General features: G+C 38.7%; 1 protein-coding gene across 5 annotated transcripts in view; it reads right to left on the bottom strand.

Moving 5' to 3' along the window:
• Positions 1-14,809, bottom strand: part of RAP1GDS1 (Rap1 GTPase-GDP dissociation stimulator 1) — a 180,102-nt gene that overhangs the window by 102,623 nt on the left and 62,670 nt on the right. For 3 of the 5 annotated variants that reach the window (XM_086704532.1, XM_086704529.1, XM_086704528.1), the window contains exon 3: positions 6,404-6,526. In XM_086704532.1, the coding sequence (XP_086560658.1) occupies positions 6,404-6,526 (123 nt within the window). Of the gene's footprint in view, positions 1-6,341; positions 6,527-14,809 lie in introns of those variants that run through there. The other 2 variants (XM_086704534.1, XM_086704533.1) reach the window with 2 other exon arrangements.

Raw genomic sequence — 14,809 nt, forward strand, 5'->3', positions numbered from 1 at the left:
AATATTATATATATATAATTGAATGAATGGCTGTGACAGTCATCCCTGTTCAAAGGGGTTCCCACTAGACACATCCCTAGTTCACACTGCTTGTGCCTGTTACCTGATCATAGCTGGATGGACTCTGACTCCAGTCCAGACTATATACAAGCTGGCCTATCAGATATTCTAGTTCAAAAAATCTTCTAAATGGGGCACCTGGGTGGCTCAGGTGGTATAGCACCCGACTCTTGATCTCAGGGTCGTGAGTTCAAGTCCCATATTGGATATGGAGCCCACTTAAGAAAAAAACATCTAAACAGGATAACAGTGATTAATTAAAAAAAAAAAAAAAAAAAAGAAGAAGAAAGAAAAACCAGATCCTCTCTTGACAATTTTTACTCCAGGGGAGTGAGGGAAGGACTATCAGGGGAAAGCTGAAACTAAGATACATTCAGAATGACAGTGAGTGGAAAAACCAAAGTCTGTGGAAGCCATTATGTAATAGAAGGCAGAAACCATTGGGGTGCCTGGGTGGCTCAGTCATTTAAGTGTCTGACTTCAGCTCAGGTCATGATCTCAGGATTTGTGGGTTCAAGTCCCACATCTGGGTCTGTGCTGACAGCTCAGAGCCTGGAGCCACTTCAGATTCTGCGTCTCCCTCTCTCTCTGCTCCTCCCTTGGTTGCAAGCTCTCTCTCTCTCTCTCTCTCTCTCGAAAATTATAAACATTTAAAAAATTAAAAAAAAAAGAAACCATTAAGTATTTGTACGCATATATGTGTGTCTATGCAAGATAAAATTCATTTTGCTTTTTGCATAATGTGTGGACTTCAATGCAGAAATTCAATATAGAGCTTTAAGGAATAGGCATTGTTCTATCTCAATACCAACCCAAATTTATTAACATAAAGTTGATTTCTTAAGAGTAGTTTTTTCCTTTGTAGCAAAACACTCAAATGCTTGATAGAATATCTCTATTTCTTTCTAAATCCAGTCTTCCTTTCTTTTTTGCTTTTACTTTCCCAAACCTACTTGAATTACATATCATTTAGCATCATCACAAAGTACATTACTGTGACAAAACTATAAAATAAAAAATTTCTTTTTATAAAACCTGCTTTTTACATATCTATTTATCAAATATTAAAAGTCACTTTCAGCTGCCAGACAGACCCAAATCTATTTTATTAAAACTAAACTCTTTAAGCCAAATAAAAACAGAGTGCTAGAGTCTGCCTTAATGTTTGTTACACTAAACAATAAGCATATTCAGTTTGAATTTTCTCTAATAACCTCATAGCAATTATTAACTCTTAGCTTTTTTACAGTTTTCTTCAGAAGAACAAGGAAAAGTATGAGGAATAAATATATAAAAAGCTGTGACTTTTATATGCAGGTTGTTGTCACATTTTTCATTTATACTTTGTATTGCCTTTTGTTAAAAAATTGCTACTAATTCTTACAAAATGACAGAGGTTAAACTTCCAAAACTACAATATCAAGAATACTTAAAGCTACCTGACAACCTGGTGCGTTATTTTTGGTGGTGGGTATTAATTTTATCCAACAACTTTTCTAGAGCATACATATATTTAATACTAAAATAGACATATACTTGTTATAGAGGGCAAAATTAAAACAAATTTACAAGAGTAAACACGAGAGTTCCATGTTTCTGGCAGTGCCCTCTCTAGTCCATCCTAGGCGTACACTTTTATTCTTTTATGGTTGGGAGCATTCAATGGAAAAGTTTGATAATGACTTTTATAATCTGATAAAGTACAGATGGGGGAAAAAAGCATAATGTTGATCCAAACTACTGATTCCATATTACGTTAGACTGCGATTTAGTTCTCAAGCTATAGAGGTATGAGAATCACTGGGGGACTTGTTAAACCAAATGGCTGGATCCCAGTCCTAGAGTCCCTGTTTCAATAGGTCTGAAGGAGAGGATCAAAGAATCTGCATCCTAATAAGTTCCTGGTGATTCTGATGCTGATGGTCCAAGACAGGGAAGGAGTGTTTTAGAGGACTAAAGGAACAGAAGCCAAGTGGTTGACCTTTTGTCTGCTTTTTTATACCCTTTAACTTCAGTTAATCTTTCAGGTCATACACTGCTATTCCTGCATTAAAATCACTAGTACCTCTTCCACTGCTATCATAATATCTCATTTACCGAAGAGAAGTAAAGAAGAATAAAACAAGGTGAAGCATAAATTCCAAAGACTATCACATATATTTTTAAAAATTTTTTATTTTAAAGAGAGAGCACATACATGTGGGGGAGAGGGGCAGAGGGAGAGAGAAAATCTTAAGCAGGCTCCATGCTCAGCACAGAGCCCAATGTGAAGCTTAATCCCATGACCCTGGGATCATAACCTGAGCTGAAATCAAGAGTTGGATGTTTAACCGACTGAGCTACCAAAGTGCCCCACATAAGTGTCTGAATCTCAGCTTTACTACCTACTAGCTGTGTAAAGATAGGCAAGATATTTAGCCTGTTATCTCATGTGCAAAGTCCTATCTCATATGGGGTTGTTATTAGAATTTGAAATAATGTACATAACTCCTGGCACAATGTAGGCATATTAATGGCACCTAGTCTTAGGAAATTATTATTATATCTTGACAATACAATTCTGAAAAGGAGGAAACATTCAAAGACACCTCCTATCTTGCTTATTTATTTTTTTTTTTTGCCTCAAATCAGTCTTAAGTGTATTGCATAGGGGAATATTTTATTTAAAAGTATCAAAATCCTTTACTGTAATTTATGATCATGGCTATGCTCCCACATTAAACTTGCACATGAAACTTCTTGCTAATCCTCTCAAATTTCAACATTAGTATGCTAATTTTTGGGAGATTTTGTATGCACAAATTTAAACATAATTATATTTTAAGGTTAATCTGAATCTATGAAGTATATGCTAATATTTCTCCTCTGTAGTTACATAAAATGCACAGCAGAGTGGAGATGAAAAAATCAATCTCTTTTTAACTCTGGTTCACAAAATCTTGTTTTCACCACCAAGTTTCTAAAAAGAAGAAATATAAGCCCAATTAATGTACTCTGTGGGTCATGTTGCATTTCTGAAGATATTATTTATTTTTAAAAAAGATTCTAATTTACTTTCTCAGCCAGTCACTTACAAAAACAATGTGGTGATTAAGCAAAAAATAACTATTTAAATGTATCCCACTTATTTTAACCAGTAGAGGTAAGTGATATGCCCTTAACAAGCCTCTGATTAAAAGTATAAATGCTACAAATTCTATTATGTCTTTAGAACATAGCTGTCATCTACTAAAGTATTACTAGAAGCAACCTATAGCAGCAGAGTTATCATGAAACTGTGACAAAATATTATAATGACTGATATTAAGTAAGATCACAGAGGAATGGCAATCCACAAAAATTTACTATCCAAAATTTCTGAATCTATGCTAAAATTAGTATGGAAACTCATTCTTAAGAAAAAGGCTTTTGTGGATGGAGCTGGAGTGTATTATGCTAAGTGAAGTAAGTCAGAAAAAGGTAAGTACCATGTGATTTCACACATATGTGAAATTTAAGAAACAGAAGAGATGAACATATAAAGGGGCAGGGGGAGGGAACGAGAGCGGGAAACAAACCAAGAGACTCTTAACGATAGAAAACAAACTGAGGGTTGATGGAGGGAGGTGGGTGTGGGATGGGCTAGATGGGTGATGGGTATTAAGGAGGGGACTTGTTATGATGAGCACTGGATGTTGTAAGTGACGAATCACTGAATTCCACTCTGGAAACCAATATGCACTATACGTCAACTAACTAGAATTTAAATAAAGATCTGAGAAGAAAAAAAGAGAAAAGACTTTGAGAATATAACTGATTTCTGGAAATCTATACTGTAATTCTCATTAAGTTAAAAATAAACCATGTGATCTTAAGAATCAAGCTGTATTGGGGTGGCTAGGTGGCTCAGCTGATCAAGCATCTGACTTCAGCTCAGGTCATGATCTCACAGCTCGTGAGTTCGAGCCCCACGTCAGGGTCTGTGCTGAAAGCTCAGACCCTGGAGCCTGCTTCAGATTCTGTGTCCCCATCTCTCTCTGTCCCTCCCCCTCTCACACTGTCTCAAAAATAAACATAAAAATTTTTTTTTTTTTCAGTTAAAAAAGAAATCAAGCTGTATTCCATCTAAGAAGATTCACATAGTGGTTGGTCTAGGTTAACAAACAACATCTGGAAGGGTTCCATTCTCAAACTAGATCTGCTTCTGGAGTTCTTTGTTGCCCCAAGGCAATCTATTCAGAGCAGTTAAAATCTGTTTGAAGTACACTAAATACTCCCAAACCACTAGGAATCTGAACATTTATGACCAGCTCAACTACAAAGCACAGCATAGTGATTATATATGTACAGTAGCTGAGACATGACATAAAACAATAGGTGGCCAGTTCTCAGCTAACGGCCAAAAAATGATTTACCAATACAGAACCTCATTGGAATTTGAAAGACATTTTGAGAACTCCTAAACAAATGAAAAAATTTCATGGCAATTTTTTTGGTAACACACATGAACAAGTTGTTTCACTGAGCCCCAAACAACACATACCAGTACTTCACATGCCACCTGCTCTACTGATTATGTAAATGAAGCCAGAATTTTTAAAACTTCTTAAAAGTATAATATATGCAAATTACTAAAATAAAAGGCCTAAAAATAATATCAAATTTTGAAAATCCAGGCACACTAAAGACATGACATTAACTAAAGCCCTTATACTTAAAAATGGCTTTAAGAAGTCAGTGTTCTGGGGTGTCTGGGTGGCTCAGTCAGTTAAGCATCTGACTTTGGCTCAGGTCATGATCTCATGGTTCGTGGGTTCAAGCCCTGCGTCAGGCTCTGTGCTGACTTCTAGGAGCCTGGAGCCTGCTTCGGATTCTGTGTCTCCCCCTCCCTCTGCCCCTCCCCTGCTTGCACTCTGTCTCCCTTGTTCTCTCTCAGAAGTAAATAAACATTAAAAAAATACATATTTATTTCTTTATTTATTTTTAATTTTTTTTAACGTTTATTTTTGAGACAGAGAGAGACAGAGCATGAACGGGGGAGGGTCAGAGAGAGAGGGAGACACAGAATCTGAAATAGGCTCCAGGCTCTGAGCAGTCAGCACAGAGCCCGACGCGGGGCTCGAATTGATGGACAGTGAGATCATGACCTGAGCCGCAGTTGGACGCTTAACCGACTGAGCCACCCAGGGGCCTCTAAAAAAAAAATTTAGAAAGAAGTCATGTTTTTCTCAAACTGAATTAAAATCACGTGCAAATATTTCTGCTAAAATACAATTCTTCCAAAGAATCTCGCACTGGACATAAACCACATCTAATAGGATGGATTAGATATCATATAATCTAAGTCTTGCTGTCACTGTTGTTTTTTCATAGTATTCTTATGTGGAAACTTAAGAAACAGATGTGTCCTGGGGTGCCTGAGTGGCTCAATTGGTTGAGTGACCAGCTTCTGTTCAAGTCATGAGCTCATGGTTCATGAGTTCCAGCCCTGCTGTCAGCTCCCTGTTGTCAGCACAGAGCCCACTTCAGATCCTCTGTTCCCCTTTCTCTCATCCCCTTCCCTGCCTGCACTATAAAAAATAAACAAATACTAAAAAAGAAAGAAAGAAAGATGTCCTACATAGGTGAGTGCAGAAAACAGAACATACATTCCAACTGCACTGTTGCAGTTAAGAGCCAAGTGCCAGTATTGGTAGGATAGGCTTAGACTATTTAATTAAAAAAAAAAAAAAAAAAAGGAAGTTTATCTGGGTATAATACGCACCAACATATAATACACTGAAAAAGGTAAGCTCTCCTGTGACAATTAAGATCAATGACTCAGGGGTGCCTGGGTGGCTCAGTCGGTTAAGCATCCGACTTCGGCTCAGGTCATGATCTCACAGTCCATGAGTTCGAGTCCTGCGTCCGGCTCTGTGCTGACAGCTCGGAGCCTAGAGCCTGCTTCAGATTCTGTGTCTCCCTCTCTCTGACCCTCCCCTGTTCATGCTCTGTCTCTGTCTCAAAAATAAACATTAAAAAAAATTAAAAAAAAAAAAAAAAAAGATGAATGACTCAGTGGCAAGCTCAAGAATCCTATTACCAAAGTAATAAATGACACAGGTACAGCAGGGACTAGCAGTACTTCCCTTTAATTCTACCCTGAAGGAACAGAATAGTAAATGGGAAATGTATGAATAGAATGACTATAACTATAGTCATTTTAAACAATTATATGGGAAAAAAAGTCAAAGAAAAGAGAAATAGAAAGAAATGGACAATGTCTAATCTACAAAATTAAAACATAAATTAATAAAACATACTGACAAGTGAGGTGTAAAACTGAAGATGTTCCCAGCAGAAAAGTTCTTGAGGAAAACCTCACCATTTTTGGCTACTTCTGCTATGATGTTAGCTACTTTGGCTGTGCAGGAAGACTGTGGAATCAAAAGACTTGCAAACAGCTGAAGTATTCCACTTCCTTGGATTTTTTCACTTGTTTCCATATCTGAAAGAGATACAAAGAGCTTTAAGGAAAATCTTCAACACTAATACTGACATTATCTACAATGAAGTCTTCCAAGAATTTTCACCGTCCATAATAGAAATTACTTCAGTATATGTTCAAGTGTATATATATTTATACAAAAGAAATATATTTATAATTTTCAGTTCAAAACACTGCTTTTATCTTGTTTTTGTTTGCACAAAATATTTTATAATACAATGTTTTGTCTACCTAATGTCATATTATAAAGGAATCCTTTCTGAATATACACCACTGGCATACCAAATCTGCTTTTCTTTTTTTTTTTTAAATTTTTTTTTTTTTTTCAACGTTTATTTATTTTTGGGACAGAGAGAGACAGAGCATGAACGGGCGAGGGGCAGAGAGAGAGGGAGACACAGAATCTGAAACAGGCTCCAGGCTCCGAGCCATCAGCCCAGAGCCCGACGCGGGGCTCGAACTCACGGACCGCGAGATCGTGACCTGGCTGAAGTCGGACGCTTAACCGACTGCGCCACCCAGGCGCCCCCCAAATCTGCTTTTCAATGTTAGTTCCAACCTGGTCTATTTGGACTAGCAAGGCCTTTTTTCTACTTCCCTTCTGAATTCTTAACAGCATACCTTTATCTATATAATTTCTATGGTTTCCTACCATGCTATAGCAATTTTTTAATGACAATTAAATGAGCAAATCATTCACCTTATGTCATTTTATATGGAATCCTATAGAGGAGACCATATAGTTCCAATACTATGTTTTTCATATAACTCATTCAAATAACTGCTCATGAAAAAGAGAATGAGCAGCAATAAGGCCATGCTTTTCAGAACTCTATTTGTTGATATAGAAATTCAAGAGTTCCCTTTCTCCCTTCTCTTCTTTGTTAAAATACAAATAGCCTTTCTATGAAACCAAGCTACTTCACTTTTTCTTAACATGTCACTGAAACCATGACCTATTAAAAGACAGTAAGAACCTGGAATGAAGGAACTAAAGAAAAACTCAAGGAAACAAAACTTAAAATCATTATTTGGTTCTGATCAAGGAAGAGGAATGGCATGTGTTTAAAGACAGAGAATTAAAAAGCTCTTTAAAACGTTCAATTTAAATTTAGTCCTCTGTATCCTTTATATCCTTAAAAAAAAAAAAAAAGGTAGACTTCTCATTATCTTTAGCCAGACTACTACTGACATTGTAACTACACTCCTTTTAAATGTTTGTACAAATAAGAGAGAACTCTAAAGATTTCTTGTTAAGTAAATGGCAGCTGATATGATCAGTAGGAAATAGGAAAATCATTTCTTCAAGTTTATTTATTTTGACAGAGTCTGTATGCATATGCTCACAAGTAAGCAAGGGGCAGAGAGGAAGAGAGAGAAAGAGAGAGGGAGAGAGAGAGAGAGAGAGAAAGGGAGGGAGAGGGAAAGAGAGAATCCCAAGCAGGTTCTGTGCCCTCACCACACAGCCCAATGTGGGGCTCAATCTCAAGAACCATAAGATCGTGACCTGAGCCTAAAGCAAGAGCTGGACACTTAACTGAGCCACCCAAACGCCCCAGAAAATCATTTTTAATAGAATAATTTGAGAGTCTACCAAAAAATAATGTACTACTGTTTAGTATAGTGTTTTTCAAATTGTGGATCCCAATGCCCATTAGGAACTCTGGCTTGGTGAACAAGAACCAGTATTTTCTTAAAAAGAGAAACAAAAGGGGAGCCTGGTTGGCTCAGTAGGTTAAGCATCCGACCAGCTAAGGTCATGATCTCATGGTTTGTGGGTTTGAGCCCTGCATCAGGTTCTGTGCTGACAGCTTGGAGCCTGAAGCTTGCTTTAGATTCTGTGTCTCCCTCTCTCTCTGCCCTTTCCCAGCTCGTTCTCTCTCTCTCTCAAAGATAAATACTTGGGGCACCTGGGTGGCTCAGTCAGTTGGGCGTCCAACTGAGGCTCAGGTCATGATCTCCCAGTTTGTGGGTTCGAGCCCCGCATCAGGCTCTGTGCTGACTGCTTGCTCAGAGCCTGGAGCCTGCCTCAGATTCTGTGTCTCCTCTCTCTTCCCTTCCCCTGCTCACGCTTTGTCTCACTCTGTTTCTCAAAAACAAATGTAAAAAAAAAATTTTTTTTAAACCATACTTTAAAAAAAGAGAGAAACAAAAATAATACGTGCAACAACAACAAAAGAACAGAAAAAAATTTTGCCCATAGTGAGGTAAAAAAGGGAAACTTTGGTTTGAGCCATGTGTATGCAGACACACGTGTAATTGTACATGTATGCCTGCTCTCTGCAAAATGCATTTCTAATTATAGGTTCTGGTCAAAAAAGTTAAAAACCACTATTCTGTGCACTCCTTGACTACAGCGGATTCTGAGCTAAAGAACCTTAACATTCTCTTAACATCATCAGGAGAACTGTGAAATGGTTGAAGAAAAGGAGAACTGTATGGAAAATTGTACTTCCATGGATTTATTATTATCTTAAAAAAAGTTATGCGCAATTGGTTACGTGTGTGTGTATTCACCTATGATATCAGTACTACAGATCAAGTAACCAAGGTTATTCAATGTTGAAACTCCACCTATGCATTTCCTGTTGCTACCATAAACCCAGTACATTTTCACACATCTGATACTATTTTTAGCTTCTTATATTTTATATACTACAATAAAAAGGATATTGTGGGGATACCTTAAAACAACCTCAGTTCTTAAGTGAAGAAACAGAGCCCTGAAAGATGAAGTAAAACTTGTCTAAAGCCAGTAATCATAAAGCATAAACAGCAACTTCAGATGCTGACACTAACAAATCAACATGTGTCTTATCTGGCATCCCCTGGTATGTTTTTCTTTTTTTTTTTTTTTTTATTTATATATGAAATTTATTGTCAAATTGGTTTCCATACAACACCCAGTGCTCATCCCAAAAGGTGCCCTCCTCAATACCCATCACCCACCCTCTCCTCCCTCCCACCCCCCATCAACCCTTAGTTTGTTCTCAGTTCTCAACAGTCTCTTATGCTTTGGCTCTCTCCCAGTCTAACCTCTTTTTTTTTTTTTTGTTCCCCTCCCCCATGGGTTTCTCTTAAGTTTCTCAGGATCCACATAAGAGTGAAACCATATGGTATCTGTCTTTCTCCGTATGGCTTATTTCACTTAGCATCACACTCTCCAGTTCCATCCACGTTGCTACAAAAGGCCATATTTCATTTTTTCTCATTGCCACGTAGTACTCCATTGTGTATATAAACCACAATTTCTTTATCCATTCATCAGTTGATGGACATTTAGGCTCTTTCCATAATTTGGCTATTGTTGAGAGTGCTGCTATGAACATTGGGGTACAAGTGCCCCTATGCATCAGTACTCCTGTGTCCCTTGGATAAATTCCTAGCAGTGCTATTGCTGGGTCATAGGGTAGGTCTATTTTTAATTTTCTGAGGAACCTCCACACTGCTTTCCAGAGCGGCTGCACCAATTTGCATTCCCACCAACAGTGCAAGAGGGTTCCCGTTTCTCCACATCCTCTCCAGCATCTATAGTCTCCTGATTTGTTCATTTTGGCCACTCTGACTGGCATGAGGTGATACCTGAGTGTGGTTTTGATTTGTATTTCCCTGATAAGGAGCGACGCTGAACATCTTTTCATGTGCCTGTTGGCCATCCGGATGTCTTCTTTAGAGAAGTGTCTATTCATGTTTTCTGCCCATTTCTTCACTGGGTTATTTGCTTTTCGGGTGTGGAGTTTGGTGAGCTCTTTATAGATTTTGGATACTAGCCCTTTGTCCGATATGTCATTGGCAAATATCTTTTCCCATTCCGTTGGTTGCCTTTTAGTTTTGTTGGTTGTTTCCTTTGCTGTGCAGAAGCTTTTTATCTTCATAAGGTCCCAGTAATTCACTTTTGCTTTTAATTCCCTTGCCTTTGGGGATGTGTCGAGTAAGAGATTGCTACGGCTGAGGTCAGAGAGGTCTTTTCCTGCTTTCTCCTCTAAGGTTTTCATGGTTTCCTGTCTCACATTCAGGTCCTTTATCCATTTGGAGTTTATTTTTGTGAATGGTGTGAGAAAGTGGTCTAGTTTCAACCTTCTGCATGTTGCTGTCCAGTTCTCCCAGCACCATTTGTTAAAGAGACTGTCTTTTTTCCATTGGATGTTCTTTCCTGCTTTGTCAAAGATGAGTTGGCCATACGTTTGTGGGTCTAGTTCTGGGGTTTCTATTCTATTCCATTGGTCTATGTGTCTGTTTTTGTGCCAATACCATGCTGTCTTGATGATGACAGCTTTGTAGTAGAGGCTAAAGTCTGGGATTGTGATGCCTCCTGCTTTGGTCTTCTTCTTCAAAATTACTTTGGCTATTCGGGGCCTTTTGTGGTTCCATATGAATTTTAGGATTGCTTGTTCTAGTTTCGAGAAGAATGCTGGTGCAATTTTGATTGGGATTGCATTGAATGTGTAGATAGCTTTGGGTAGTATTGACATTTTGATAATATTTATTCTTCCAATCCATGAGCAGGGAATGTCTTTCCGTTTCTTTAAATCTTCTTCAATTACCTTCATAAGCTTTCTATAGTTTTCAGCATACAGATCCTTTACATCTTTGGTTAGATTTATTCCTAGGTATTTTATGCTTCTTGGTGCAATTGTGAATGGAATCAGTTTCTTTATTTGTCTTTCTGTTGCTTCATTGTTAGTGTATAAGAATGCAACTGATTTCTGTACATTGATTTTGTATCCTGCAACTTTGCTGAATTCATGTATCAGTTCTAGCAGACTTTTGGTGGAGTCTATCGGATTTTCCATGTATAATATCATGTCATCTGCAAAGAGCGAAAGCTTGACTTCATCTTTGCCAATTTTGACGCCTTTGATTTCCTTTTGTTGTCTGATTGCTGATTCTAGAACTTCCAGCACTATGTTAAACAACAGCGGTGAGAGTGGGCATCCCTGTCGTGTTCCTGATCTCAGGGAAAAAGCTCTCAGTTTTTCCCCGTTGAGGATGATGTTAGCTGTGGGCTTTTCATAAATGGCTTTTATGATCTTTAAGTATGTTCCTTCTATCCCGACTTTCTCAAGAGTTTTTATTAAGAAAGGGTGCTGGATTTTGTCAAAGGCCTTTTCTGCATCGATTGACAGGATCATATGGTTTTTCTCTTTTTTTTTGTTAATGTGATGTATCACGTTGATTGATTTGCGAATGTTGAACCAGCCCTGCATCCCAGGAATGAATCCCACTTGATCATGGTGAATAATTCTTTTTATATGCCGTTGAATTCGATTTGCTAGTATCTTATTGAGAATTTTTGCATCCATATTCATCAGGGATCTTGGCTTGTAGTTCTCTTTTTTTACTGGGTCTCTGTCTGGTTTAGGAATCAAAGTAATACTGGCTTCATAGAATGAGTCTGGAAGTTTTCCTTCCCTTTCTATTTCTTGGAATAGCTTGAGCAGGATAGGTATTATCTCTGCTTTAAACGTCTGGTAGAACTCCCCTGGGAAGCCATCTGGTCCTGGACTCTTATTTGTTGGGAGATTTTTTATAACCGATTCAATTTCTTCGCTGGTTATGGGTCTGTTCAAGCTTTCTATTTCCTCCTGATTGAGTTTTGGAAGAGTGTGGGTGTTCAGGAATTTGTCCATTTCTTCCAGGTTGTCCAATTTGTTGGCATATAATTTTTCATAGTATTCCCTGATAATTGTTTGTATCTCTGAGGAATTGGTTGTAATAATTCCATTTTCATTCATGATTTTATCTATTTGGGTCATCTCCCTTTTCTTTTTGAGAAGCCTGGCTAGAGGTTTGTCAATTTTGTTTATTTTTTCGGAAAACCAACTCTTGGTTTCGTTGATCTGCTCTACAGTTTTTTTAGATTCTATATTGTTTATTTCTGCTCTGATCTTTATTATTTCTCTTCTTCTGCTGGGTTTAGGCTGCCTTTGCTGTTCTGCTTCTATTTCCTTTAGGTGTGCTGTTAGATTTTGTATTTGGGATTTTTCTTGTTTCTTGAGATAGGCCTGGATTGCAATGTATTTTCCTCTCAGGACTGCCTTTGCTGCGTCCCAAAGCGTTTGGATTGTTGTATTTTCATTTTCGTTTGTTTCCATTTATTTTTTAATTTCTTCTCTAATTGCCTGGTTGACCCACTCATTCGTTAGTAGGGTGTTCTTTAACCTCCATGCTTTTGGAGGTTTTCCAGACTTTTTTCTGTGGTTGATTTCAAGCTTCATAGCATTGTGGTCTGAAAGTATGCATGGTATGATTTCAATTCTTGTATACTTATGTAGGGCTGTTTTGTGACCCAGTATATGATCTATCTTGGAGAATGTTCCATGTGCACTCGAGAAGAAAGTATATTCTGTTGCTTTGGGATGCAGAGTTCTAAATATATCTGTCAAGTCCATCTGATCCAATGTCTCATTCAGGGCCCTTGTTTCTTTATTGACCGTGCGTCTAGATGATCTATCCATTTCTGTAAGTGGGGTGTTAAAGTCCCCTGCAATTACCACATTCTTATCAATAAGGTTGCTTATGTTTGTGAGTAATTGTTTTATATATTTGGGCGCTCCGGTATTCGGCGCATAGACATTTACAATTGTTAGCTCTTCCTGATGGATAGACCCTGTCACTATTATATAATGTCCTTCTTCATCTCTTGTTACAGCCTTTAATTTAAAGTCTAGTTTGTCTGATATAAGGATGGCTACTCCAGCTTTCTTTTGGCTTCCAGTAGCATGATAAATAGATCTCCATCCCCTCACTCTCAATCTAAAGGTGTCCTCTAAAATGAGTCTCTTGTAGACAGCAAATAGATGGGTCTTGTTTTTTTATCCATTCTGATACCCTATGTCTTTTGCTTGGCGCATTTAATCCATTTACATTCAGTGTTATTATAGAAAGATATGGGTTTAGAGTCATTGTGATGTCTGTATGTTTTATGCTTGTAGTGATGTCTCTGGTACTTTGTCTCACAGGGTCCCCCTTAGGATCTCTTGTAGGGCTGGTTTAGTGGTGACAAATTCCTTCAGTTTTTGTTTGTTTGGGAAGACCTTTATCTCTCCTTCTATTCTAAATGACAGACTTGCTGGATAAAGGATTCTCGGCTGCATATTTTTTCTGTCTAGCACCCTGAAAATCTCGTGCCAATTCTTTCTGGCCTGCCAAGTTTCAAAAGAGAGATCAGTCACGAGTCTTATAGGTCTCCCTTTATATGTGAGGGCACGTTTACCCCTTGCTGCTTTCAGAATTTTCTCTTTATCCTTGTATTTTGCCAGTTTCACTAGGATATGTCGTGCAGAAGATCGATTCAAGTTACGTCTGAAGGGAGTTCTCTGTGCCTCTTGGATTTCAATGCCTTTTTCCTTCCCCAGTTCAGGGAAGTTCTCAGCTATTATTTCTTCAAGTACCCCTTCAGCACCTTTCCCTCTCTCTTCCTCCTCTGGGATACCAATTATGCGTATATTATTTCTTTTTAGTGTATCACTTAGTTCTCTAATTTTCCCCTCATACTCCTGGATTTTTTTATCTCTCTTTTTCTCAGCTTCCTCTTTTTCCATAACTTTATCTTCCAGTTCACCTATTCTCTCCTCTGCCTCTTCAATCCGAGCCGTGGTGGTTTCCATTTTGTTATGCATTTCGTTTAAAGCGTTTTTCAGCTCCTCGTGACTGTTCCTTAGTCCCTTGATCTCTGTAGCAAGAGATTCTCTGCTGTCAGCTATACTGTTTTCAAGCCCAGCGATTAATTTTATGACTATTATTCTAAATTCACTTTCTGTTATATTATTTAAATCCTTTTTGATCAGCTCATTAGCTGTTGTTATTTCCTGGAGATTCTTCTGAGGGGAATTCTTCCGCTTGGTCATTTTGGATAGTCCCTGGCGTGGTGAGGACCTGCAGGGCACTTCCCCTGTGCTGTGGTGTATAACTGGAGTTGGTGGGCGGAGCCGCAGTCAGACCTGATGTCTGCCCTGAGCCCACCGCTGGGGCCACAGTCAGACTGGTGCGTGCCTTCTCTTCCCCTCTCTTAGGGGCGGGATTCACTGTGGGGTGGGGTGGTCTGTCTGGGCTACTTGCACATTGCCAGGCTTGTGATGCTGGGGATCTGGCGTCTTAGCTGGGGTGGGTAGGCAAGGTGCACAGGGGCAGGAGGGGCAGGCTTAGCTTGCTTCTCCTTAGGTGATCCACTTCAGGAGGGGCCCTGTGGCAGCAGGAGGGAGTCAGATCCGCTGCCGGAGGTTTGGCTCCGCAGAAGCGCAGAGTTGGGTGTTTGCGCGGAGCGAGCAAGTTCCCTGGCAG

This window comes from Puma concolor, chromosome B1, assembly GCF_028749965.1.
Source record: "Puma concolor isolate L17-30 chromosome B1, mPumCon1.1.hap2, whole genome shotgun sequence".
NCBI classification, from domain to species: Eukaryota; Metazoa; Chordata; class Mammalia; order Carnivora; family Felidae; genus Puma; species Puma concolor.